Source organism: Calonectris borealis, chromosome 4 (genome assembly GCF_964195595.1).
Source record: "Calonectris borealis chromosome 4, bCalBor7.hap1.2, whole genome shotgun sequence".
In the NCBI taxonomy this organism is placed as follows: Eukaryota; Metazoa; Chordata; class Aves; order Procellariiformes; family Procellariidae; genus Calonectris; species Calonectris borealis.
Genome location: NC_134315.1, coordinates 79,629,668 through 79,655,922, shown reverse-complemented (window position 1 = coordinate 79,655,922; position 26,255 = coordinate 79,629,668). Strand labels below are relative to the sequence as shown.

At 37.5% G+C, this 26,255-nt stretch overlaps 2 protein-coding genes and 1 long non-coding RNA gene across 4 annotated transcripts in view; 1 reads left to right on the top strand and 2 right to left on the bottom strand.

The window, feature by feature from the left end:
• The window catches only part of USP53 (ubiquitin specific peptidase 53), a 39,021-nt gene extending 19,732 nt beyond the window's left edge, over positions 1-19,289 (top strand). For both annotated transcript variants that reach the window (XM_075150260.1, XM_075150259.1), the window contains 6 exons: positions 560-709; positions 1,920-2,063; positions 2,302-3,034; positions 6,416-6,489; positions 14,541-14,640; positions 15,468-19,289. In XM_075150260.1, the coding sequence (XP_075006361.1) occupies positions 560-709; positions 1,920-2,063; positions 2,302-3,034; positions 6,416-6,489; positions 14,541-14,640; positions 15,468-16,452 (2,186 nt within the window). In that variant the 3' untranslated portion in view covers positions 16,453-19,289. The remainder of the gene's footprint in view (positions 1-559; positions 710-1,919; positions 2,064-2,301; positions 3,035-6,415; positions 6,490-14,540; positions 14,641-15,467) is intronic.
• Positions 19,290-20,141: 852 nt separating this feature from the next.
• On the bottom strand, positions 20,142-21,777 carry LOC142082255 (uncharacterized). Its single transcript, XR_012673630.1, has 2 exons — positions 21,553-21,777; positions 20,142-21,183 (listed from the first exon to the last, which is right to left on the bottom strand). It is a non-coding gene; the product is annotated as an uncharacterized LOC142082255 (long non-coding RNA).
• Positions 21,778-25,829: 4,052 nt separating this feature from the next.
• Positions 25,830-26,255, bottom strand: part of FABP2 (fatty acid binding protein 2) — a 2,245-nt gene continuing 1,819 nt past the window's right edge. Inside the window, 1 exon segment of the mRNA XM_075150635.1 lies at positions 25,830-25,884. Coding sequence (XP_075006736.1) covers positions 25,830-25,884 — 55 coding nt within the window.

The following is a 26,255-nucleotide window of genomic DNA, read 5'->3' as shown; positions in this document are numbered from 1 at the left end:
GCTTCTTAAAAATACAGAGATATATTTGGAGGATGTGTGTTTATATATGTGTATACACACACACACAAACACACAGAGCACAATTCAGAAATTTGGGAAAAATCAGACAGAGCTGCAGGAAACTTCTTTTCGCCGAGATTCGTATAGCATAGGCCTTAATATGTAAGAATCCAGTCTTTTGGTTCTGTAGTTTCTACTGCTGTCTTGTTTTTGTTTAACATTAAACATAACATACAAGTAAATTAAATAAAAGGCCAATTGAATTTGACATGTTCCTCGTCACATAATGAGTAGCAGCAATAGGACGTAGACTGCTTCAGGGAAAAAAGAATTGAGGGCCCTATTCCACTACAGTCTATCGGTATAAATATGGCACTATATAAAATATTACAGAACCTTATTGCTTAGCATATTGAAATGTGTGGGGTTTTGTGAGGTTTTTCTTTTGTTTGTTTTTTTTTAATCTGCAGTTTAAAAGTTTTCTTACTTTTTAATTTAGATATTGGGAACTTAAATTAGGAAGTCTTTCATTTCTAAAGATAGATATGTTATTTGATAGGATTTGAAAAGCATTCTGCTCCTAAATCAGACCACATGAAAGAGAATGGAATTGGAGACCCCACTAATCAAAGGAGTAATAAAAAACTTCAGCCAGATATTTCAGGATTCAGTAGAAGCCATATTCAAGCTAGTGGTGGTAGAGGTCCAGGTATGTATTCCCCACCCCGCCCTCCCGCCCCCAAAAAAGCCCCAGCATGTCTTATTATGAAATATTTCAGTTGATAGCATTTCATGTATGTGCTAACCTCTGGATTAGAACTATTTCTAAAGGAAGAATTCCATCATTGACTTGAATGAATCTTTGAGTAACAACTAATGTTTAATTAATACCTGCCATGGAATGTTAACTTTTCTGGAGAACTGTAAATGCAAAACTTTTTTATTAGCCCTTGTTATTCCTCCGCTAAAGTGGCTCTTGAGGCCTTGATCTATTTCTCAAACATCCTCACGCCTTCCAATCATATTGTCAGCTAAAAGGCACATTAGAAACTTGAAGCTGATTGACCTTTTAGAGCACATGGTGTGGCTCCGTGGATCACTGGCTGTTTGAGGAACACTGTTCCCCAACAGTATTGTGATATGCAGCATTATTTGTAGTCCTGTATATTAATGGACTTTATCTTATGTTTGGAAAGAATAGTAAGAAAGTTGTCTTATCTGTTTAAAAATCCCTTCTATCTGTACATTAGCCTTCCAAGTAAATCAAGCTGTAAGTCACATGAAGCAGTGACTTCTGCATTACTTGTCAGTGCCTTTGCTCTGAACTCCCCGTACTTCTCAGGCGGAGAGTTGCTAATGATCTTAAGATGTGTTTCTCCTCTGTCTTTATTGTTGAATTCCTAGACTTTTTAAAACTGAGAATGCTCAGCTTGGTAACTCTTTTTTTGATGGAGTGATGACTCAAAAATGGTCAGTATTTACCTTTTCAGAAATAGAAGGATTTGTTTTCATAAACAGTGACTCCACTGTTTTATTAAAAGTAAAGTCACATTTAGACAAGGTTAAACTTAGATTCATTTTTTCAGTATGATAATAAAATTTGATGTAAATAGTATATGCTTTGAAAATGGCTTGAACATTCAATTTTAATAAATAAGAGGTGTTTGTAAGGTTGTATGCTTGACATAATGCTGCTTTGGTAACTTTCATTAGCTCCATTTAGTGGACTCCTTAGAGATACCTCTACATTTGTATCTATACTATACATCTCATTTTCTTAATCTGTGTTATGTAATTCATTAGTCCTTTTAAGTAGTACTAATATTAAAAACTAAATATGATGGTACATAAATATATTTGTGTGTTTTGATGATGAAGACTTTTTAATAACGATCTTTGACAAAAAGTATTTCTTGCAGCTAAGTTAGGTTACAGCGATCAAAAGGACAGGCTAAAAGACATATCCAGAGAGTGTGCTCAGAAAGCTGCTGATATGAAAAACTTCTCATCTTTACGAAAAGATGCAGACAGAGGACCAAGAAGAGAGTCTGGGAGACAAAGAGGTACATTTTAAAAAATGTGACCAGAGAATCAATCGGTTAAATAGCTTTTATTATCAATACTAGCTGTGCAGATTTTTGTCTCCTTTTAAGAGAACACACTGTAAGATTAGAGTTTCCCAGTTTTCAGTATTCTGAAATATGTACTGAATTTGTTGAGAGAGAGTAAGAAACATAAGTACTGTAACAATATCAGTTAAATGTTAATGAGAACTTTAATGGAGCTTTTTTCTTTTATAAGATTTGATTGTGGAAGATCGTTCCAATGTTAAGTCGGGGTCTCCTCCAGTTGGAAATGGACTTAGACGCTGCGCTGATCAGCGCATATACAGCAGCCAGGGAAGAGGCTCCTATAAGCATGACAATGCACCTCACCAAGCAAAGCTTTCTGTACAGGTGCTTGGATCAAATAAAACAGAAGCTTTTCCTGCTGGGGAGAAACCAATGATCAGGACCCGGGCTGATGGTGTCACTGGCTACGATACAGATACCAGTCAAGACTCAAGGGACAGAGGAAGTATCATCAGCAGCAGAAGCAGAAGTAAAGGTTGGAAACCTATGCGAGAGACACTAAACGTAGACAGCATTTTCAGTGAGACTGAGAAAAAACAGCATAGCCCAAAGCACAAGGCAAATCCAAACAGTAAATCTAAGCATGAAAAGGAACGAAGCTTTAACCATTGGCCAAAAGAGAACCAAATCCAGAAAGTTTTAATGACTATATATGAAGATGAAACAAAACAGGATACAGGAAGTCGAAGTTCACTGGATTCGGAGGGAAGAGGGAATGCTGAAAAAAGCAAAGGATTTACAGAGAGAAGAATCCATGGCGATAACTGGCAAATTCAGAGGACAGAATCTGGATATGAAAGCAGTGATCATATCAGCAATGGATCTGCAAATCCGGATTCGCCTGTTATTGAAGGAATCAATCCGGCAGATGTCAAGAATGTTAAAGAAAGTGCTTCCTGCAGGTAATGCTGATGCTCTTAGAACTTGCGTAGATTGTATTTACAGTAAAATAAGTTGTTTTAATGTTTATGTGTTGTTTCCAAAAAAAAAAAATGAAGAAAACATGCTTTGGAACTTTATACGCTTGAGGTCAGATATGTAGAAAGCTAGCAACATTTCTAGAAATAAGGGTGTGGACAACTAAGTGTTAAGTTTACCTTCACTCTGAGGCCGCAACACTTGTTCTGTTTGGAAGGCACTGAGCCACATTATTATGGCACTGAGCCAGAACTGCTAAGCCCTGCTGAGGGGCAGGGTGTGTTAATTTGAAATAATTGCCGCACTTCTTTAGTTACAAGTTTTTTAGACTGTGGGTAGCTTGCCATCTGTAATGAAATACAAGTGTCTATATAAATCATATTTGTAACAGCTGTGCAGACAGGCTCTTGACAAGGAGATGGCAGTAGGTGAAGTTTTCTATAACACCTCAGATATATATTGATCACTTGATAATTGATTGACATGTTTGAAAGAAATTTTTGCTGAAAACTGTAAAATTACTAAAACTGGCCAAAAATGTGGTTAGTAACCAAATTTTATTAAACTTACTAAGGATTGATGTGTGCTAGTAACAAGTATGTTGCCCAGAGACGTTGTGGAGTCTCTGTCTGTGGAGATACTCGTAACCCAACTGGACATGGTCCTGGGCAGCCTGCTGTAGTTGACCCTGCTTGAGCAAGGGGCTTTGGACTAGGTGATCTGAAGAGGTCCCTTCCATCCTAAATGATTATGTGGTGCCGTGGAATATAAAGTTATCAACCTTCCACGTGCGGTTTTCTATACTGTGTGTCTTAAACTGTATGTGGAACATAGTTCCTCCTGGAACCCATACATTCTTCTTTCGAATCTTGTTTATATCCATGAAATGGAAGAGCACAGTTGTAAGTCACGAATGATGGCTAGATTTGAGCAAATTTTTGGACATACATTTTCATGAAAAGTTTTTTTTATGGAGGAAGAAAATAGCGAATACCAGGAAATGAAAGGGCTCTGAGTTCTCTAAGCAGAGATGCAAAATTTTAAAACTTATTTCATAAAGTATTGTAGCAAGTTATCAAAACAAATTTTTTATTTAAAACGTACAAAATACGGCTTCTGTATGAATTGAAATGTCTTTAATTATTTTGGAGCTGCAAGAAAGCAAAATCAGTCATTTGCTTAGTTCTTAGTTTCGTAGGGAGTTATTTTATTTCGTGTATAGAAGCATAAATAAAGGCATAAAAATGGCCATGCCAGGATAGGGCCAAAGGGTCATCTAACGTACATTGTTATCTATACCAGTAGCAGATGCTTATGAAAGATGACAGCAGATAGGGTGGTATTTTGTAAGTGTATTCTTCTGGCCTGTTGTGGCTGCCTTATGGCCTTTCTGAACTGGAGATTATGCCTATGGTGTCTACTTCCCAGTAAAAAACACTTTTTACCCCATGCCTTTATCTGTTCCCCTCTTTTCCTCCCCTCCCCCCCTCCTGCCTTTTCCCTCCTAACAAACTGTACAAAACCCCACTATACAAAAACCTTATGGGCTTTTTATTGGATAATGATATAAATAGGGGTAAAGCGACTGCAAGCCTTCTTTATATTTTCAGTGTTTACAGTAGCCTCGAACAGTGATTTCTACAGTTATAACGATGCCTCGTTTTTAAACATGCCCAAGAGGTAATAGGATGCCCAAATGCTGCATGTGTCTTTTTATGAGAGAGAATATGATAAATTTAAAACAACTTAGTTCATTAAGAAGCTGCTTACACTGTTGTTTAAATATTTGTCAAATAAAGAAAAAAAATGTACTTTATCAAAATACAAATGACTTCTTGGGACTTTCAGGACAGGTAATTAGAATTGACTGGCAATACCCACTAGTTCCCTTCTAACCGTTCAGACTTTGTCTCATAAAAACAAAAAAATACAAATGAATTACTTGAAAGTTCTTTTAGAAGGTGGAAAAAAATTACTTAATGTTTTGTTTTCTGTTAGGTTCTTTCTCCATTCTTCCTGTTTCTTTCAGTATTTTTCTTGTTTTCCCGTTCTTTCAATAAGAAGAGGGGTTTTTTTTTGTTTGATTGGGTTTTTGATGGAAAAATCGCTACTGTATATCTTCTTCCTTGCCTTACTCTTGGAGAAGGAAGGAATTGGCAGGATGTTTGTCAGCTCCCTATCTGGATTGTTGTAAGGCATGCTTTTTGCTTAACTAAACCAGCAAGATTTACTAAATCTGCAGATTTTTTTTTTTTTCCTCCTCTTGGGTTTGCTGCTGTAATCTTCCAGTTTGAGAAAAAGTTTTAAAAATAAAAACCCTATGAACAGAAGACCAAGTGGCAGTCACAACTTAGAAGAATGATTTTTGTTGTCACAACAAAGTGTTAATGAATAGCAAAATGTCAAACTAGGAAAATGGACAAGATAGTATGTTAGCTAACGGACAAGATAGAATGTTAGGTTACACGTACTTAAAAAATTGATACTGATGTGATTTTTCATTTTTAAAAAACTTATGCTTGTCATAGTCAGATGCTGCTGTATGTTTAACTTCAAAATATTCAGGATGTAAACTATTAACACTGAAAAAAAATTTGTTTCAGACATGGGTGATACTGATGATAATGGGAAACCATATAGTACGACATGGGTAGTATTCTTTTGCTGCACTAAAGTGGCAATTTTAGGTAAAACCTACGAATAAATTGAATTAGGTGACCAGTGGTATCTGTTCCATTTGAAAATCACTACAGAAAATGGGTATTCAGAACTGTCACGCTTTCTTGGTGATCTCTGTTAATAAGCCCTTTTAGAAATTTTTATGGAATTCTTTAGTTTACAATGAGAAAAAGTGCAGTTGGTAGTTCTTTCTCAGAGGTGACACATAATTCTTCTACTGTTGATAACTTTAGGAACCAGCTGTCTTTAATTAAGCAGGCTGATGTGATATTAAGATCAAGAAAATTTGCTTTTTATGTGCTGCATATTGGGCATCCTGCTATTGTACACTAGAGTAAGGCTGCGATGAGTGGGCATCCAATCTCCAGAATAAACTGGGAACACCAGCCTCACAAACTGTGTATTTTTTCTGTCCATATTAAAGGATTCAGGTCATCCTAAATTTCTCTGCGTCAGCACAGCCTGTCACGTGTGGGAGCAGTGTTAAAAGTATTAAGGGGCCACCCCTGCTATCTTATGTATCTTCTGTTAAGTGTGTGTGTTAGTAAAAAATGTGACAGTGATGATAACAAGAGTCAGTTTCACATAGACAAAGCTTTTACGTTTGTGTGCGCTCAAGGCAATAAAATTTGTGATCATACATCAATAGTTTAAGCCTTCAAATTACATGTATGCTTCTTTTACAGCGAACAGAACTTGTTGACCAAAAAAGCTGACAATGTGTTACATTCAGTATCCCAGCAGAACAGAAACTTTTATGGTAAGAATTTTAACTTGTATAAAGAATAAGAAGTAGATGTACCAAAATTTTAATACTAACTTACTAATACCACACAAGAGATGGACAGATTTCTGATTAGTCTTTTATATTTTATAATTTTGCTGCACAAGTTAATGTCATGATATTTCATAAAATTGAAAAACGTATATACAATTTATCTTCTCTTTTTTTTTTTAAACAAGCCATAACCAAATATTTCAAAGTTAAGACAATTTGTGTATCAGGTAGGTTGTATTTAGGTCGATTAGAAGAAAATTGGCATGGAATTTGTGGCTGTTTTGGCCGTGATGTTAGGGTTTTTTATATACTTTTTTGGTAGAGAGCTCTCTTGCTGACTTATCATAGCCTGTGTACTCTGTCTTTTTAAAATGGCAAAAGAAATCTGTTTTGTGTGTTTTTTCCCTCCATAGTGAATTGAAATTTTGTTCTTGTTCACGTTTTTAACCTTTTCAGTGAGTTAGACTGATGGATAAAGATGGAAAATGTCATATCCCTTCTTGGTACATTTTGATGGAAATGTGATGGAGCAGCAGTTCAATAACGGTATCACTTTTTTCAGGGGCATTTAAAGCATTCTGTTCCACAAAGCACCTTCATTTATTCAGTTTCTTCGCTTTCTTGTAGAGCAAATGTACAGTGTAAATGGATTCCTAGCTATCTGCCGTGATATATGGGTTCCCAAATAGAGGGGTTGGGTTTTTTTCAGTGCTCCACCATCATGTGAAGAAAATTGTATTATGATGGTAGCAGCAGTAGTAGTTCCCTAGTTCTGTGCTAGAGCATAAATTTGCATGGTGGAGTTTACCTGTTCTTAGCATCTCCTTTCAGACAGCAGTGGCAGGGCTCAGCTGTATGCCGAGTCATGTGAAAGCATGACATATCTCCCAGACAGGTGTTTCACATGATCTCTAGCACCAAAGTAACAGGCTAGGTGATTTTTTTATAGCGCTTGGATCTATTTTAAATATGGTGTTTTGGTGTGGAAAATATAAGCATCGTTTTGGGAGGCCACAGCTTTATAAATTGTTAGGTAATCAGGATACAGTGATTCTTCTTGTCACAGTCCTCCTCTCCTGGTGTGTTTTGTTACAAAGCATTTTCTTTATAGGTTGATAGAACAGTTTGTCCTTCCTTGTACATGTTATCTACTACTGCCTCTTCACGAAGTGCCCAATGCGTAACTGCTTCTGGCTGGTGTAGGTTCTCTGTACAAGAACTGAAAACACTATTGTTCACCAGTGTTAGTGATTTTACCAAGGCCTGTAGTGACATGACAAGGGGCAAAGGTTTTAAACTGAAAGAGATTAGATTTAGATTGGATATAAGGAAGGAATTTTTTACAATGAGGGTGGTGAGGCACTGGAACAGGTTGCTTGGAGAAGTTGTGGGTGCCCCATCATGCTTTGAGCAACCTGGTCTAGTGAAACATGTCCCTGCCCATGAAAAGGGCGTTGGACTTGATGATTTTTAAAGGTCCCTTCCAACACAAACCATTCTGTCATTCGATGATTCTGTGATTTTTGGATGACTCTATGCTGGCAGAAAACATCCAGTATAATTCATTTTCACTGGCCTTAATCGGTACTTTCTTTTTAATCCAATGGAAATTATTAAATGTAAATCTCCGTTTCTGTTGCTTATATTCTGCTTTGAGAACATATTTCTCAGTTTAATGTTTTTGGGGTTTTTTTAGCAAGTGTGCATGTTCCTTACCCTGCCCCACCTCCCCCACCACACACCCACAACCCCCCCCCCCCCAAAAAAAAGAAAAAAAGAAACATGGTAATTTTGTTCACTCCCTGTGTTTTCCCCAAAAGCATTTCCATGAGCTTTCTTGATGGATGCTAAGGAATATTTTTTTTAAAATGCCTTGGTGGACTGTGGTACCATTTGTTTTCCTTCAAGATATGAAGCAATATCAGGAAGAAACACTTGTAATAAGGAAATGTACTTCCTTTTACATACTAATATGTCTGTTGGGTTTTTATAAAGTTGATAAATGCCTTGACATATAAATATTACAGGTCAGCATGAGGTCAGCCAAAATCATTATCTACTGTTGCTGGAACAATGGAATGATGCTTGTACAAAGAGGTGCAATAAATATTAGTCTACTTCCCCAGGAAATGTTTGATTTTTATAGATATCGTACTTTTCAAATAATGTATAGTATAGTTTCTTCTAAGACTTAAGTTGGGGAAAGAGGTTTGCCGTACCACTTTTTTCTTTTGTGTCATTATTCCAATTTATTTTTTGGTTGTAGAAAGAGAACTAATTTGGTGTTTGTTTACTTTGACAACAAAAAAACCAAACCCAAAATTGATGTTGCATGGAATGCAAAGATCTGTTTTTGCATTACATTTATTCTGCTTTAGTTCTGAACTATACTATGCTTAGCATACCAGTTGAAAAAAAACTCCATTTGGATAGCAAAAAGAAAAAAAAAAAAAGCACCAGTGAAAAATACATAAAGGACTGTCGGAATGAAAAATAGGTGGGTTCAGGCAATGTTTGAGCTTAATAACGAGTATTCTCCAGAGATAACCATGTACTGTACTTAAGTATACTTAAAGCTTTCAACATGCATTGTACGTTTTCTTTAAAAAAGTTCAGTGATTCCAGGTGATCCTTAGCGTTATAAAACATTGATGATAAGATCCCATTTATTCAGTTATTCTAATTCAGTAACTAACTTTTGAATAGTTTCATAACAAAAATGTATGTATTCTAAGTCAAATGTGAAGTTTTCACATGTGTGCATGTTTTGGAAAATTAGACTCTTAGTGGAAGTGATTAATGGGCTGAAAAGATACCTGAAGAATTTGATCATTTCACATGTATGTGGGGTTAAAGATTTATTTAGACTCCGTTTTTTGGTTGTCTAAGTGTGTGAGGACACCTTTAGCAAGGACAATAGTAGTCATTTGCAGATATCAGTTATACTATATATATCTCTGAATATTATGAACAAGACATGAATTGGTAGGTAAATACCAAATGGACTCCTAGAAAATAGTACTTTAAGAAAGAAATACCCAGTCCTTTCTGAGAGAGGAATGGAATCTAGGAAATCTTTGTTAGCCTCTCATGGCAACTTGAAAAAAAATCTCTGGGTGGTTTTTTTGTGTGGAAAACTTCTTATGGAAGTAATGTTGGACTTCTTATTATGCCCACCATTTGTATAACTGTGCTTTACCAGTTCTGCATAATAAGGCTGTTGGAATAATTCTGCTGGAATAAGGCTGCTGTTCAGCAGTTGAGGAATTCTGTCCCTGACTTCCAAAAATAAACTTATTGTTAGAGCATTATAAAGATAGTAACATTGGATCACAACAGTGGTTATGCAGATCAAACGGCTGCTTCTTCTACTGCTTACTACCAGTTAATAACTAATGCTGAAGCAACTGTCCCACAAGACCAATCCCTAATTTGTGTGATCAAATTTTGGCAGGAAAACGTGGATATTAAATAAGCAGATATAGTATCCTTAATTTATATTAATGAGTTAGTGCTTGTGAAGTTTGAACTTTATGAACTATGGAGGCTAATTATTTTTGTTTATAAAGAACATGTGACATGAACAGTGTGAGGGCAAAATTTCCAACCTCACATTCTTCAAGTTGAAGAAGGATGACTAGAATTCTTGGAAGTTGGAAAGGGCTATAGAATTTCTTTAATGGATTTTCAGAGCAGTCCGTGTGCTAGCTACAGATAATAATTTTCAATCATAAAGGAGTTTTAGTGGCTTTCATGACAACCCTCCCTGATTCCTAAGGCACATATGTCTTCATGAAATTGCCACTCCCGACAATTTTAATAAAAGGCATTGCTGTTGGGAGGGTTAAGGGAAAAAAAAAAAAAAGAATGAAATCCTAGAAGCCCTGTTTTCTAGACTCCTCCCCTCCTGCCCCCCAAAGCTCAGAGCACTTCATTCTTGAACTAACCTGTCAGTAGAATAAGCACTGTGATTAAAATTGGCCAAGTGCTTGATGGCCTCCTATTTAAGATGCAGTATTAAAAGCTGCCCGTTCAGTGATCTCAAAAAAGGATGTACTTGAAATCAATGCCTTAAATTAATAATTGCTTCCGTTTGAAAATAAATGCAAAGCAGTGTTTGTAATATTACAAATCCAGAGGTTTTCCCACTAATAATTATTCAGTTCAGTAGCATGAGACAACTCCAACTGAAATCTAGAATCATTCTGAAACTCTGGTGAGTATGTAAAGAAGAATCCAATTTGCCTTTGTTTGTTTGTCACTTCAGAAAAACCCACAAACCATAATTCTGAAAAAGAAAACTCATCTTCTTAGGAAAACCATACATTTATAGTAATAATTTAAAATATGCAACTATATTTAAGAAAGTCCAGTTTTTACCCTTATGGTGCAGTCGCTGTTGTGTTCATGACTTGTGTTTGAAGAACTGAGTAGTGAATTAAAGCATGCAGCTGCTTAATTACTTGACATGAAACAGAAACAAATAAATGCCTTTCTGGAGTGTCTTTAAATGATAGATGAGAGATTTTGGTTTAAAAAAAAAAAAAAAAAAAAAACAAAAGCAAACCAAACCCTAAACTTTCAAGATTTCCAAATGTAGTCAAGCAGCCCATGAAGATGGAAATGTAAAGCACTCTTACATTTGTAATTCACTTTATTAACGTGAGGAGTTTGCAAATTAAAATAGATGATGCAAAGGTTCAGGATTGGGTTTTAAAACAAAGACCTGATATACTTCTTGAGATGGGCAGATCAGAATGAAGGGAAGGTAATACCTGATGTTCTTTGTCGACTGTTGCATCACTTCAGAACTAACCTAAACTCTCACACACATGCAAGTATGCACCACCCTACCCTCAAAAAAAAAAAAAGAACAGTGGAACTTCATTTTAATTTTTTCCAGATGTTTTAAGCCATGGAAAAAAATCCACTAATAAATATATAAGAAATGTTTTGCAACTGAATGTTGCTCCAAAAGGACAGTTTCTTGAATATAAGGATTTTTTTCTGAAGATGGTCACAGTTTTTTAAAAATAATACTCTATTTTGGACAAGTTACAACGTGTTGACCTCCTTACTGAGACTATGTTGTTGTTCCATATTTTCAAAGCTTCCAGTAAGTTCGTCTGTCACTTCAGCTGAATACAGAAAAATGTCTGGGTTCAGAGAGAGAAATTTGCCACAATACTTGTTGCAAAAAGTATTACACCTTGGGGTTTTTATTGGCAACTTAAAAAAAAAAGAAAAATCTATATATCAGGTAATCAAAGGTACAGGAAAAAGAAAAATCTATATATCAGGTAATCAAAGGTACAGGAAACATGCAGCTACAAGACATTAGAACAAAATTGAATTTAATGTGGGGCCCCCCCACGCCCCCTCCCCGAAATCGGGCTTCGCAGATTTTTGCAAACGTTCTGTCTGTGTAAATGGAGATATCGGAGGAGAACTTGTCTGTCCTACCTGTTGGCTATAGAATGGCTATTTAATCTTTTGAAAATCTCGATTGGCTATTCAGATGCAAAAATAGATGTTCATAAATCTTAAAAGCAGACGGGTTTGTACGTCAGAAAACAGTTACATTTCATTTATTAGTAAGCTGCTTATGACCCATTGATAAGGATGTCAGTCTCCAGCTGAGCACAGTGCTTGTGTCCCATATTTAGGTTTGCAAAGAACGTACAGCCAAAATTCCCAATCGAGTCTGCGTCTGGCTTTAACCATGCATGGATATCCTGTCAGCAGAAGAGAAAATAACACATCTATTTTTAAGTTCGCTGGAATTCTGAAGGCACAAACCACCTGGTATTGCTGAGCAGCCTTGGTTGAATGTGTGCCGTGGTCACACCAAGGAAACAGCCTGTTAGCCTTTGCTGCCGCCTGCTGACCGGTTTGTGACGCTGCCTCTCGGAAGGGCCCAATGTGCTAAATCCTTAGGAGTTTGGCTTGGAGTTAAAATTAGAAAATTAAAATCTGTAATCTTCACATCAGGCGGTTTGGGGAATTAAAGAGCAGTTGTATGGGCGATTTTTTGCGATTTTTAAGTAGACGTGCTCTTGTATGGAAAGTCTATATTAAAAGTCTGAAAGTTAAAAACACTAGCTTCAGACACTGTTAATCTAGCAAATTATTTAACTAATTCATTCCTAGGACTGTATTCTGATGTTGGGACATGAGATGAAATACTGAATTGGAAATATTCATAGGAAATAATGTGTCAGAGCCTGTGCTTTTTTTCAGTAAAGCGATCTACAGTTTGTTAAAATCAGTAGCAGAATGAAATCTTTACTGTTTGAAATACTACCTCAGTGTTAGTTAGCTCTGATGCCATGGCCCACTGGAGCAGTTTTGAACTTTCTTTTAGGTTAATTACTTGTCCCTTGCCAGTGTCACACAGGCTCATTCAGTAACAATATTTTCCCGTAAGTATTCTTTCTAAGGTTATGGTATTGTTTATCATGCCGAAATAGCAAGATTTTTTCTTTATTAAATTTTTTTTTATTTATTTTGAGGCTCAAAGGAAGGCCATGTGGGGGCTTTGTTTCTTGTGCTATATGCCGTTTTAGCCTCTACAACCTGTGTTCTTTGTCAAAGACCTAGTGTCTTTAGTCTTTCATCAATTAAAGATAGGGCAGATATTGACCCTCAAAACAAGTATCACCCAACAGCATCACCGAAAGTTTTTACTTTAGTTCTTTTCTGTTGTTGGATTTTTGACTCGTATGTTCATGAGTCAAAAGTTCCAGGACTGTATTTAAACTTGGGGAAATAGCAAATAATAAAAATAAATTTATAATAAATATCTAATAATATTATAATAATATAAGTATAATAAATATATAATAAGTATTTTAAAAAATATTTTATCTTGGTAAGATTACATCATTTAAGAATAGATAGAAAATTTTTATAGCTTTTGTTGATGAAATATGGAACAGGCTATGTTATCCCATTGGAAATTGTGTAAGTTAGTAGTGTCTACTGAACATGAGATTATTCTACTAGAAATCAGGCAATGTATGCTGTCTTTTTTGAATTTAATTCCTGTTTTTCTGAAATAGGCGTAGTAGTTACATGAATCTAGTCTATACATACACAAAATAAGACTTCCTTTAAATGGCTTCAGAGCAGGTGACTGATGATAATGGGCCAATCATTGCATTAGCAAGACTTCCAATATCTATCTCTAAACAAATAGACTGTGGCTTGTCACTTGCCAAGAGTGTTTTCTTCTATGTGGTGTGGGCACTTCAATACTTTCTTTATTTGCTGTTAACTGGGAGCTGCATTGTTCAGAAATTGTGTATTTTTAGCGACTGATTCTTTGCCTTTGCCTGTGGATAAAAGGAGCTTCTAGAGCGTGAGTGTAGTAGTGCTGGCTCAGGCACTCTCATGTTGTGTGTTTAGGGCACATGACTGAGAGTGCTGTCTCTCTGCTCAGCATCTCTACGAACTGTACAGCTTGCTGTAAGTTTTTAAATCTGTTTCAAAGAATGCATAATGCATTTCGTTTTAAAAAAACAAACACCAAAACACACAAACAACAACAGCAAAAAACCAAAACACCCCCAATCCCTACAGTATTCATTCCATTTAATTATTATTACATGATGTGAAATTTCAGAAATGGTAAATAGTTTTTATTTTGTAATTTAAATGACTTTGGATGTTTGAATAAACATGCTTTTATAAAAAGCTGCTTTTGAAAATGTGCTTTTAATTAGATGAAATGTTAAGATGATCTTGAAAACACGTCTATAGGACTTCAAAATTGTGGTAATTACCTATTTTCTGGTAACATTTAAAAAAAAAAAAAAAACCAAAACATTTCCTCCAGATTATTTTGGATGAATATAAGATCTGACCTTCTGTGACAGATTGTCTTCAAAATGATTATTTTGATCAATGCCAAATCTTGAAAAGAATTAATTGTCCTGTTGTGTTTTGTTTGTTTTTATAACCTCTGAGGAATTACAAAGAAGGAATTGGACTGTATTTCTGCGTATTTTGAAATAATTTTTTTCTACCCCCAGACTTGAGGAAAGACCAGATCAGTTCAGAACTTAACTATAGACCTCATGTTAATTTCCCGACAGAATTACATTTGCGGGTGCCCAGTCCTCCAGTAAAGAGGTAACTACTACTGGCATTAATTTACTATGTAATAGTTAAAGAAATACTGAATTCTGTTGTGTGATAGTAATCAATATTAAGCGTGCAAAAGTTAAGGTATTGAATATTTTTGACAGACAATGCCTTTTGTATTTTATGTAATTGATAGGGCTAAATGCTCTCTGTCTTTATTTTAGTTTTGATGCTGTCAATGGAAACAAATAGCTTACATTGTTTCAAAACCATCTTACCAGAGCAATGGGTTTGAATAGCTTTCTGTTTTGTATTTATACACCACAACAGGCAGTGATTAACCTGTGAAATAGTGAAAGAACCCCATAAAGTTTTTGTAAGTTTGGCTGGAAGGGGAGGAAAAGATAACTTCTATTTAGAAGCTGCTGCTATATACCTGTTGTTTCTAATTTGAACTGTAAGTGCTCAATACCTCCTAAAAATTAAGAATCTAAATACAAATTTAGCACCCAAAAGTAACATCTAATATTTGAAAAGTGGATGTATCAGACTGAGTCACGGGGATGCTTAGAAGAGAGCAGAGGTCATGTTTGACATAGTCCTGAATGTTGAAGGAATTTATCTTACCTTACAGATACTCAGTCTCTTCCAGAGGTTTTTTGGGGCACTTTACATTTCAAATGAAAGAAACCTTGGAGTGATGCAATACAACTTTTAATCAAATGGCTGTATGTTTAAGCAGATCCCAATTCTCTGGTCAGTTTGAATTTTTAAGCAGTGATGCCAAAGCTGTCTTGGAAAAAAATCTTTGGATTATTTGAGCTTTTTCTTATGTTTTTATGGATACTTACATCCTATGTGTTTTTGTATTTTAGAGTTGAAATGCCTGAGACCAATAGGAAACTTTTCCCATCATCAGCTCTACAGCCAGTTCTTAAAGACATTGTTAAGTCAGAATGTAGGAACAAGGCAAATGAACAGAATTCTTCAGAGTGGCTTAATCCAGACAAGTTTGAGAAGGTGAATGTGTCAGTATATTGTGCTGATGGCGTATCCCACCCCTATACAGAAAATGTCTGTGGAAGGAAGCTGATCAACAATGACTTTCACTCCTCTTCCCAGCCGCAGTCTCATCACGCAAGAACGTTTGGTCCCAAGGTGGGGTTGTCGCCTTGTGTGCCACAGAACCCGTCAGAAAGGCCCATGGTGCTTCCCCCTCCCAATGAGCATGCTGGGCACCCACTCCGAAGGGCAGATGCTCTTTGGGTGCCTGAAGCAGTGTACCAGAATCTTCCTCCCCCTTTACCGCCGAAGAAATATGCTCTGAATACTTTGCCAGGATCAGAAAATAGCTCGGCAGTTGATGTAAAATCGACAGAAGTGTTGCAAAATAATCCGTTAAGGCAAACAGGTACACCTTTAAAATCTGCATCAGAAGCAAGCATATTTACAAACGAACAAAGGCTTAAAGAGCCATTTCAAGGGAATGAACTGCTTGTTCATAAACCAGATTCTCCTCCTCGCTTATCAGTTAATGACTTTTGGACAGTGTCTGAAAACTTTTTAAAGAAAGGATCTCGTCATACGGGACCAAGTGCTGGCTATGTGGATGCAAATGATAGTGTATCCCTAACGACTTATTTTTCAGTAGATAGCTGTATGACTGACACATACAGGATGAAATATCATCAGAGACCCAAGCTGTATTTTACAGATAGTGGAAGCTTTCACAAAGAAAAGCATCCTCCATCAGCTGGAGTAGAACTGAATGCTACATACCATGCTACTCTTGAGCCCAGGCATCCCACATCTGAGCAAAGGTACGAGGCAAATGTAGAAGGCATACACTGCAGTAGATAGATTCTTTAAAAAAAAAAAAAAAAAAAAATCTGGATCTGACTTTTGCATTTCATGTAGTCTGTAAATGGGCACAAACCTTGAATCTCTGTGTGTGTGATAACTAGGTACCCAGTTGACTGTACTTTGCTTAGGACTTACGACTGTTTAAATGAATATGCAAATAGAGGTGAACAGAGGAGAAGAGGTGCTAAACTTCTGGTTCTTTGATTTGTTACTCTAGTTGCCTTAATGCTTACCTCTGTTACTCAGCTTGTTTTCTATAGTTTATATTAAAAATGGTCCCCTTGGTTGTACGCATCTTACAGGAGTGGGATCAATTAGATGTTACTAATTTTGTAAGAAGATTTAATTAGTTGCAGTTGAAAAAGTGTTCCTTCAGACTGTGGTCACTACATGCTTAGACTAAGAAAAGGGATAAACACATTACCATATATAATGCAATAAATGTAGTTATAATAGAGCAGTATTTGTCCTGATAGGTAGCAGGAGGTGACATGGTTGTTTTTTTCAACTGTCTTCTCTGAGAGTCTGTGCTTTCACAAACCTTCAAGTGTCTTTAATACAAGTTTACCCAGAGAATTTCTAAATTTTTATCTGAAAAGCCTTAATAATCATAATTCTTTAAAAACAGTTCTGTTTTGCAAGTGTTAAATAATATTTTCAAAGGGAATTCAAGTAAACTGCAGTAATAGACAGTCCTATTAATATACCTGCTCTATGTTAGTGTACATTTTTAAACACATTTATCAGATTTGTTCACCCTATAAGCTATATACTTTAACTTATTAAAATTAAATTTAACCACATAAGCTACAAACTGATATAGCAGAATAGGATGCTAATTTTAAAATAGAGTTATCATGCAACTATGAAAGATTAATTTTGTAAGGTTTTAGATATGTTTACTACTTATGTTCAGTTCTGATTTATTCTACAATTGCATGCAAGGTCAATGCTGCTATTTATTGAACTTCCTGTTTTCAGCTTGACATTTTGAGCAATGTTTAATGGGGATCAGACATTTTATTTTACTGACAACTTTTTTTCCTGTTCGGAGCAGTCCTACACATGGATCGGCAGATCAGGCTGACTGAACCTGCAGCCATTCAGACTGCAGTGGCTGAGGGGGCGTGGAAAGAAGAGGTTGCTCTCTTTCTCTGCTCTAGCACTCTGCCCTACAGCTTTGGCAGCTCTGGCATTTACCATGTCTTTTGTTATTCAGACTTACTTCAGTAACAAAGAGGAGGATTTATTTGGCTTTTATTTGGTTCGTTAAATCAGTGCACAGAACTATCTAGTGAGTGCTGAGGCCCAGCACATGGCCCAGTGAGGGCTGGGGAGGAAAGAAGGGCGAACAGGATTTCACCCTCAAGGCAGCCCTGAGTGTTTGAAATGACCCACTGTGTCTTGTGGTGTCAGAGGCAGGAGCTTAGAGTTCTGTTTCAGTCTTATCGTAACATTGAACAATGTATAATTTAGAATTAATGTCAGCAAAGCCTGAAACAATCCAAAAAGGCTAAATTTTGCCATTATTCTTATTAGAGTGTTAACTTGGGGTGCTGCTGATTACATCTAAACATCAATGCCTTTTAGTTATGAAAATAATGCAAGAAGGTTAAATATGCATAATAAACACTTTTACTTATTCTTGCACTGTTAGTTAGAAAGGCTTTTTTATGTTTATAAACCTTATGTGAGTGTTAGTGCTTCAACCAAATGTTGGCATGTGTTTAGCATGATTACCAAGGTATACATTTAAACAATAGTTTTGGTTATTCTGTGTCAAGGTCAGTTTTTTTTTTTTTAAAGTTCATGTAACTCACAGTAGAACTGGAACATGATATATGCAGCAAACCAGGTATCTCAGATTAATCTTCTTATTTCTACCTTGATCAAAATTTGTTGTAGCACTTGGGAAAAAAAGGAATTCTAGAATTTGTAGTGCAAATAATTATGCATGTTTAGGTATGGCTGCTGGTAAACAGCAACTTAAAAAAATTACCCTTTTGTAAGAAAATCAGTTGAATACAGAAAAAGAACCCTGAAAATGCAGGAACTTGGAAGATTCCTAATTGTAATATTTTTGAGAGAGATTTCAGAACCTGTAAATTAAACTTTTCTAGTTCATCTAGCAATGTTACATAATATACATAGTCAGTTAAGTAAAACTGTCTTCGAATACTTGTATAGAAACAAAGATTATTGGAATTTGTAAATAATGTATAATTTGTAAAATGTTTTGCAAAAAACTTGTATTTGAAATGACAGTATTTTTATGTATGAATAGCACAGCAACAACTGTGAATGATGTTAGAACACTTATTTTTAAACATGCATATAGCAATGTTCATACTTCTGTACAACGAGCAATATGAATGCTTATTACTGATACCAATGAATTTGGCTTCCAGTAAGCACAACTGGTAAACTTATTTTTAAAGTAGCTGCAGTAATTTAGATGTACTTCAGCCTCCTTGCTTTGCTTAAAGCATTCTTACCAGACTTTTTATGTGACCCATGTTTACCAGGTATTTAATTATAGTAAATAGACAGCTAATCGAGGCACCTTTGTTTTTATATTTGACTGTGCACTCATGTATGTATGTACGTAATATTTGCTAACTAATATGTGATAACTGGTTTTAACTTACCTAGGGTGCCTATTTATTTTTTTATAAATGTCCCTTTCTGGCTATAGATTTGTATAAGAGCCTAGACAATTTTTGTAACAGTAAAGATATTAACAAGTCTTGTAATTAATATATTTTTCAGTCTTTAGACTTATTTTCTTGCAAAGTTCTGCTTGTTCAAACTATCAGATAAAAATTTAAAATATCTTTGTCTTCTGTTCTTTTTGTACTTCACAATTTTCTAAAAAAAACAACCCCAAAACCAAAGAAAAAAAAAAGAGTTGGCTTTCCAGAACTACATTTTTAAACAGTGACAGATAATATTGCTACTAATGGTTGAAGGTTTTGCAGAGGTAGTGGTTCAGTTACCTTTTTTGAAAAGTAAAATTAATCTTCTGAAGTAGTTGTTTATAAAGCTGTTAAATCTATTTAGCTTTCTAAATACCTATGAAATGCATAAAGTAATTTTAATACCATAATCCCACAGACTCGGTGACAACTGATTGAAGGAGAAAACTAAATTACTAGAAGATACCTTGAAATTTATTTTAACTTTCTAAAGGCTGTTCAGACTTATTCTCACCTGTCTTCCTTACCAAAAGAGAAATGGAACATTACAGTGCTTCCCTAATAGGTTGTTCCCTTGAGATTTCCCTGGTGAAATCATGTTAGAGGGTAATAATAAAAAAAAAGAGTAGTGACCTTGTCTCTTTAATAGCTTCATTTGAAAAACTGGAAATTTTTCTATTTGTGAGAATGCAGTCACAGTTCAGCACTATTCTACGCCCTGAGTCAAGAACTCTGAAGCCACTCACTTATTTTATAGGTACCAGCAGCCAAGATCATAAATGCTAGCAGGTAAAGGCATCTCAGTTCTTAAAACATAGGTCTGATATGTAAAAAAGCCACTGTCAATTGAAGAATTGTCTTTAACAATGAAAGAAAAATAAAGGGAAAGAGAAGATATGCTCACTTTCGCATCCCAAATCCTATTTAACTGATAGTAGCCTGTTTTCATTTCATGTGTTAGAAGACACTGAAACACTCTACACTTCGAAGTCTCTGAAATCTAGTTATTTTATTATATTTATTCCTCAAAAAACCCCACCAACCATGAATTCTACTTCTCAGAATTAGAAACTAGTATTCACAAGGGAAAAATACTCAAGAAGACTGAACCCCCTTCATCCATAGTTGAAGACTGTCTTCCCTAAAACGTGATCAGGTAAAACGCCTACTCCATGTACTAGCTTCCTTTTCTTTCTCCTGAAAATGCAAGAGAATCCTTGATGTAACACTGTTTTGAAAGTCTTCCTCTAGCAACACACAGGAAACTTTGGTGGGGCACGTGGAAGTTGAAACCTCTTACTTGCCTATTACTGTCTACTTACAGTCGTCCATGGAAGGTATATAGGAGAGGGTACTTTACATGTAAACTGCCAGCTACTCAAGAAGGCTGTTCTTGTAAGCTCGCTCCCTCCCTGTTTATAGCAAGGGAATTAGAACCTGTTTTATCTACATCAGTAAGCAAGGACAGTAGGCTGCTACTGCTTTAAGCACTGGCATGTTTCAGAAGGCATAGTAACTGCTGAAACTATAATCTCATGTACACTGTGATATAAAGACATAATGGTATAATAGAAAACCAAACAGCATTAAACCCTCGTGATTAACTTACTGAAAGTAAAACAGCTGGGTAAGCTTCATCTGTTGAGGGAAAAGGTCTGAGTTACAAGTTCAGTCTACATAAGAGCTTTTTATTCTCAGCCACTCTACAGTCTCTCCTTTCAGTTGATTTTATTTACGCAGTATATATTTTCATTTCTGCTTAACAAACCTTCAGGCACTAATTACAAAAGCACAGTCAAACTGTCTTACGTGACCTTTAAGGCACAGTTTAGAACAGAAACAGGATGCAGGTAATAAACCTGAACAGTAACACTTGTGATACAGCCAGAGATACATTAGAATATAGTGTATATATGTGCCTCTTGCATTGAGTTGCAAGCGGAGGCCTGTTCCCAGTTGTTTATACAGCACAAGTGGTCCTTGTCTTCCACCGCTTGTTTCGTAAGGTGCATCCAGTGATTAGATAGTGGCTCTACAGAGAGCAGAAAAAGCCTGGTTACTTTTGCAGTGCTATACAGTCCTCTGGAAGGTACAGCAAACATGAAAGAAGCACCAAGGAAAGGCAAAGCTGCTCCCAGGAGCAGTACCTTGCCCCCGGCTTGTCCGCGCGGGTCATCCGTGGGCACCCCAGCGAGGCACAGGCCGTCCAGCTGCTGACACGCCGGGTCGCCCGCCGCCCCTTCTCCCTCCCGGAGCGCAGCGCCTCCTCGCTACTGCTCGCCCAACGCCTGGGTGGAAGCCCGCGCCGGCCCGGGAGCGCCCCGCCCCGCCGAGAGCCGGCCCTCCCCAGGGGGGACCCCGGCCCCAGCACATCCGCTCCCCGGCGGCAGCGGCGGCTGACCTGGGCCCGGTGCCCTCAGGGCAGCAGGTAGATGACCACGAAGAGCACCAGGTCGAAGAGGACAAAGAGCCACAGGTCCAGCCAGTAGGACTGCCCCGACAGCGACAGCGCCCGGCCGCCATCCGCCGCCGCGTCCCGCGGCTGCTGCTGCTGCTGCTGCTGCTCCCGCCGCCGCGCCGCCGCCTCCATGTTCTCGGGGGTCGCCGCGCGGCACCCACTGCGCAGGCACCAGCTGCTCTTCCGGGTGGGGAGCCAATGAGAGCGGAGCGCACGTACTGCCGCCACGCCCTGCGGCCCACGGCGGGCAGCGCCGCCCTTGCCGCCTCATGTAGCGCCCCGCCCTGCTGGAGGCGGCGGTTGGTGACGGTTAGTGGCCGTTGGGGCGCGAGCGGCGCTGCTGCGGCCTCCGTCGCCACCCAGTGGGGGCGCTGGTGTTTTGCCGCCTGTTTTGTGCGCCTGCGCTGCCTCGCTGCTCTCCTGATAGGCTGCCGCCTCAGTGGCCTCTTTCCCGCTCGCTGCTGAGGAGCTAATGGCGATGCCAGGCCGGGCTCGTGGTAGAGAGATCGAACACGGAGGGAGCTCCTGCTGGTGTGAGGAGAAGTGCTGCTTGTGGAGGCTTTCTGTGAGCTGCTGACTGACATTTCTGCGGTAGTACCTGGGCACTACTGGTTGCTGCTCCCTGCCAGTCCTCAGGGCGCTTGGCCAGGTGAGACAAGGGTGTGAGGAAAAGCAGGTGGTCAGTCCTGTCAAACCGTGTTGGCCTTGTTCTGTTAAGCTGTACTGGGACTTATGTGGAAATAAACATTCACAAGTTCTTCCTGATACGGTTTCTTGGAGAGCAGACGATGCCCTGGAAGAAACTAAAAGACCTTTTGGGAAATCCTGTTGTGAAGAAGTTCAGGAAAAATGGAAATTGTTTTAAGATACACTCCTATCCTTGAAGGTTAGTTAGAGCTTGTATACCGTAAACAAACATGGAAAAGTTCACATTAATTGTGTATACTGTGTGCTTTATTTACACAACACAGAGCTGCATAAGAAATTAAATTAAGCTGCACAACCTGATGCCATACTCATGGTTAGGATGTACCCTCAGTCCAGGCAGTTCACTCAGTATTGAAAGGAGTGCAAGTATTTTCATTGTGTCTAGAAGAATGACCAGAAACTTAGGAGTATACTAAACAAAAACTCCCTTATTGTAGCTATTAACCCTTTTTAGCCTCATATTAAGAGAAAAGGCAATACTTGCCTTTACTTGAAGAGCAGGTGTATCTGATCAGAGTTTAACTTCTCATAAGTATGCATTTAGGGGTAGCTATTTTCTTTGATAAGTTCTATCATTAGAAATAAGGATCAACTTGAATGTGTCTTTATATAGCAAGTATTGGTTAAGCATATGTGTGTTCAGTGAAGTATATTAGAGATTTTGAGGGGAAACAATAACAATACTTCCCCTTTAAGTCTTGTACCCATCTGTATTACCTCATTTGAGCAAAAGGAACTGTGGATTGTAGGTTTCCCCAAAGCAAACGATTTTCTATTAGGTTGCAAAGTAATGTAATTCTGAAATTCCTACTAGGAAGCAAAATTTTGTCTCCTAGTCAAATTTACTAGGCTATCTCATTCACATTCTAATATAATGATTTGTTTACCGAAGCTGTACCACTCTCCTCCATCCCGTTAATTGATGATCTTATCTCAAGTATTGGAGACTGAGTCTGTAAAGATTTTTCCTTATTTTTTAAGTACAGCTGCTGACCACATCTGTCTGCAGTATTTGGAGTTGTTAAATATTTTTGAGCCCTCATCATTTTTTTTTTATGAATAATTATCAGCTTACTTTTCAGTTTGTGGCCTTGTATGTAATCCAGAATTAACTGAAATAATTTCTCAAATACTTGACAAAAAAAATACCCTACTGATTATTGTAGCCAATCAGTCAAACAAATCTGGTAACCTAGATCAAAATAATGACTGGGTGTGGCAGAGGTAAGTGCATTGATACCAGGCGTGGGCTGACCAGGGTCAGCATACTCAGGGAAGAAAGAGAGAACACATTCAGAAACTTAATACAGCTTTCATTCCAGCCAGTAAAGTCTCTAAAAGAAATGAAATGGCATTCTCCAATTTCCTGAAGCCTTTGACATGTAATTGTTAATATACTTTTATGCAATTTAGAAGCAATAATGGCATGCAGCTGATGGTGGAGGTCAAACTCTGTAACAGCACTTCGATGGTTAGGGCTTCTGTCTTCTAGTTTAGTCTGCTTTTTCAGTGCGCATAGCTTAACTGAAAGAATCTGTCACATAGCTTATTGCAAGCCATTATTCTTTATCCCTCTCTGTTTTAAAGACTTTAGTATCTAAGCAAAGTAGCCTAGAGATATACAGAGTTTTGTAATAGTGTTGTTTCCAGATTTTAGGGTGGTGTTTTTGTTTGGTGGGTTTGCTTCAGTTTACCTTTGCTTTTCAGTTTTACATCTCTTTGTAATTGAAAATTGAAGGACTGTTTAAAATAGTATTCTCTTCATTGTGATATATGTGGTGTATCTACCCACTGAAAGATGATTATGTAAAAAATATCTACACTGGAAGTTGCGTGCAGTCAATATCTGGGGGAGGAAATCCAAATTCATAAAGAAGGGTGATCTGTCCTACTCCTAACTCGAATGCTGTTTGCGGCATGAGAGCATTTTGGCAGTAGAGGGAGCTGCGAGACACTACAGGCTAAGAGAGGATTCAGTTATAAAAATAACTGAAGGAAAAAATGTTTTTATTTTTTCTTCGTTTATGGCCAGCAAAAAGACAGTCAAGGAGAGGCAAGAAAACGGGAGTAAATTTTGTGAGGTATTTTAAAAACCCATTAAAAACATAATGTAAATGTACCCGTTCAGAAATGATATTTGAAATTGGACCTGTAACAGCATGTGAATAAGCACATGACTGAAGATTATCCAGCTGTTTACCATCATCAGGGAATTCTGTGATGAAGTGCTGTGAGAATTCACAGATACAGCTGCATTCATATTTTGGGTTAGATCTCAGGGCTGTCCTCAGGCCCGCATGGTATTGTGACCTTTTAGCAAAGCCTTACATCAGTCTTTTTCTAACTATGGCAGTAGAAGCATGGGTAAAAAAAGCTCAGAAGCCAAAAAAAGAGCTCAGGGCATATTTGCTGAAGGACAAGAAGAGTGCCGGCAGCACACAGGTTTGTTCTGCTGATGTGTCAGAAAGGGTCCAGGGCTGGGAAGCAGGCTGCCCTGTAGACATGGAGACAGGACTAGGTGACCACCAAGAGGCATAATTAGAGGGACGCAGCAGATCTTAACTAGTGCTGACCCTCGAGAGGCAGTTTTACTGCAACCCTTAGGAAATAGTGCAACTCAAGGGAGGTGAGGCTGGGTTGAAAATAGCACTTAAAGACTGGACAACATGAGCAGAACATGGTGCGTATTTGTCACCCATCAGAAACACCAGTGTTTGAAGTCAACGTAGTCTGAAGTCATTCTTTATCTTGTTAAGATACCTTCAATATTTTTATTCATGTCCTGAAAGAAACTCACTCAGAGCCTGCTAATACTCTTCCTGAGGCAGAATGATTTGAGCCCCTAATGAACTGGAACAACTCAAAATCTGCATGTTTAAAAGCATGGTCATATTTTTAGAAACAAATACAATTAATTTACTTTATGTGAGATATCTGTATATCATCAGTATGTGCTTTATATTATTCCTATTGATATGAGCAAGGTATCAGTGGGATATCATTTAAGTCCTCCAAGTGAGCTGTATTATCACACCATATTTTATGTTTATTCCATATTTATATTTACATAGAATAGTTTTAGAGACTTGGGTATTGTCAGGTTTCTTTTAGGTTTTGCCATCCTAATTACACAATATTCAGTACACAGAGAACCGGTTTATCAATATAAATATTATGGTAAGGAAACTAAGTTGCCATTTGAGAACCAGTGCAAAAAAAAATTTAAGTTCTATTAGAAAGTAGTTTCTGCAAGCCTTTTACAGTATGGCACTCAGGTAGGACTTGGTACAAAAAACATTTTAGCATTTATATCAAATTGTAATTGTATTTTGTTTATTCAAGGCAAAACAGTAAACATAAGGAACTAGCCTGTTTTTTCAACAGGACTAAGTAATTGCAGCTTAGGAGGTGCTGTGAGGGGATAAAAGGAAAAAAAAAGCAGAGGATATGTAGAAAAATGGTCTTTTTTCATGGTTTTTTTTTTTATTCTGGTGCTGTTCTGGGTGAAGTACTCAGCCCCTTTTGAAGAATCTCTTGGCTTCAACTCCTTCATATACGTAGGTCTGTTAAGGAATTAAGGAGAAAATTCAGTGGCTGCTCTTACAAAGTTTCATTTCACAGATGCTATTGAGAGATGGTCAATAGTGATGTAATTACTTGTGACTGGTGGCCCGAGTGGGGCCTACTAGCCCTTGTGCAGGCTCTGAGGAAAGGAACATAAGGAACGCAGCCTGTTGTCAATAGGCATAAATTGTCTATGCAAACATTTGAACCACCACAGGACAGCTTCTGGGGGCTTCAGAAAAAGCCAAAGTGTTGCAGTGCCGTGTTCCCGATACCACTACTTAACAAGCTTCATCTATGTGACTGCTTTTATTAGAAGTGTGAAGAAGCAGTGAAGGGTTGGACTGTATGTTTTTGGTATCTCAAATCTCACA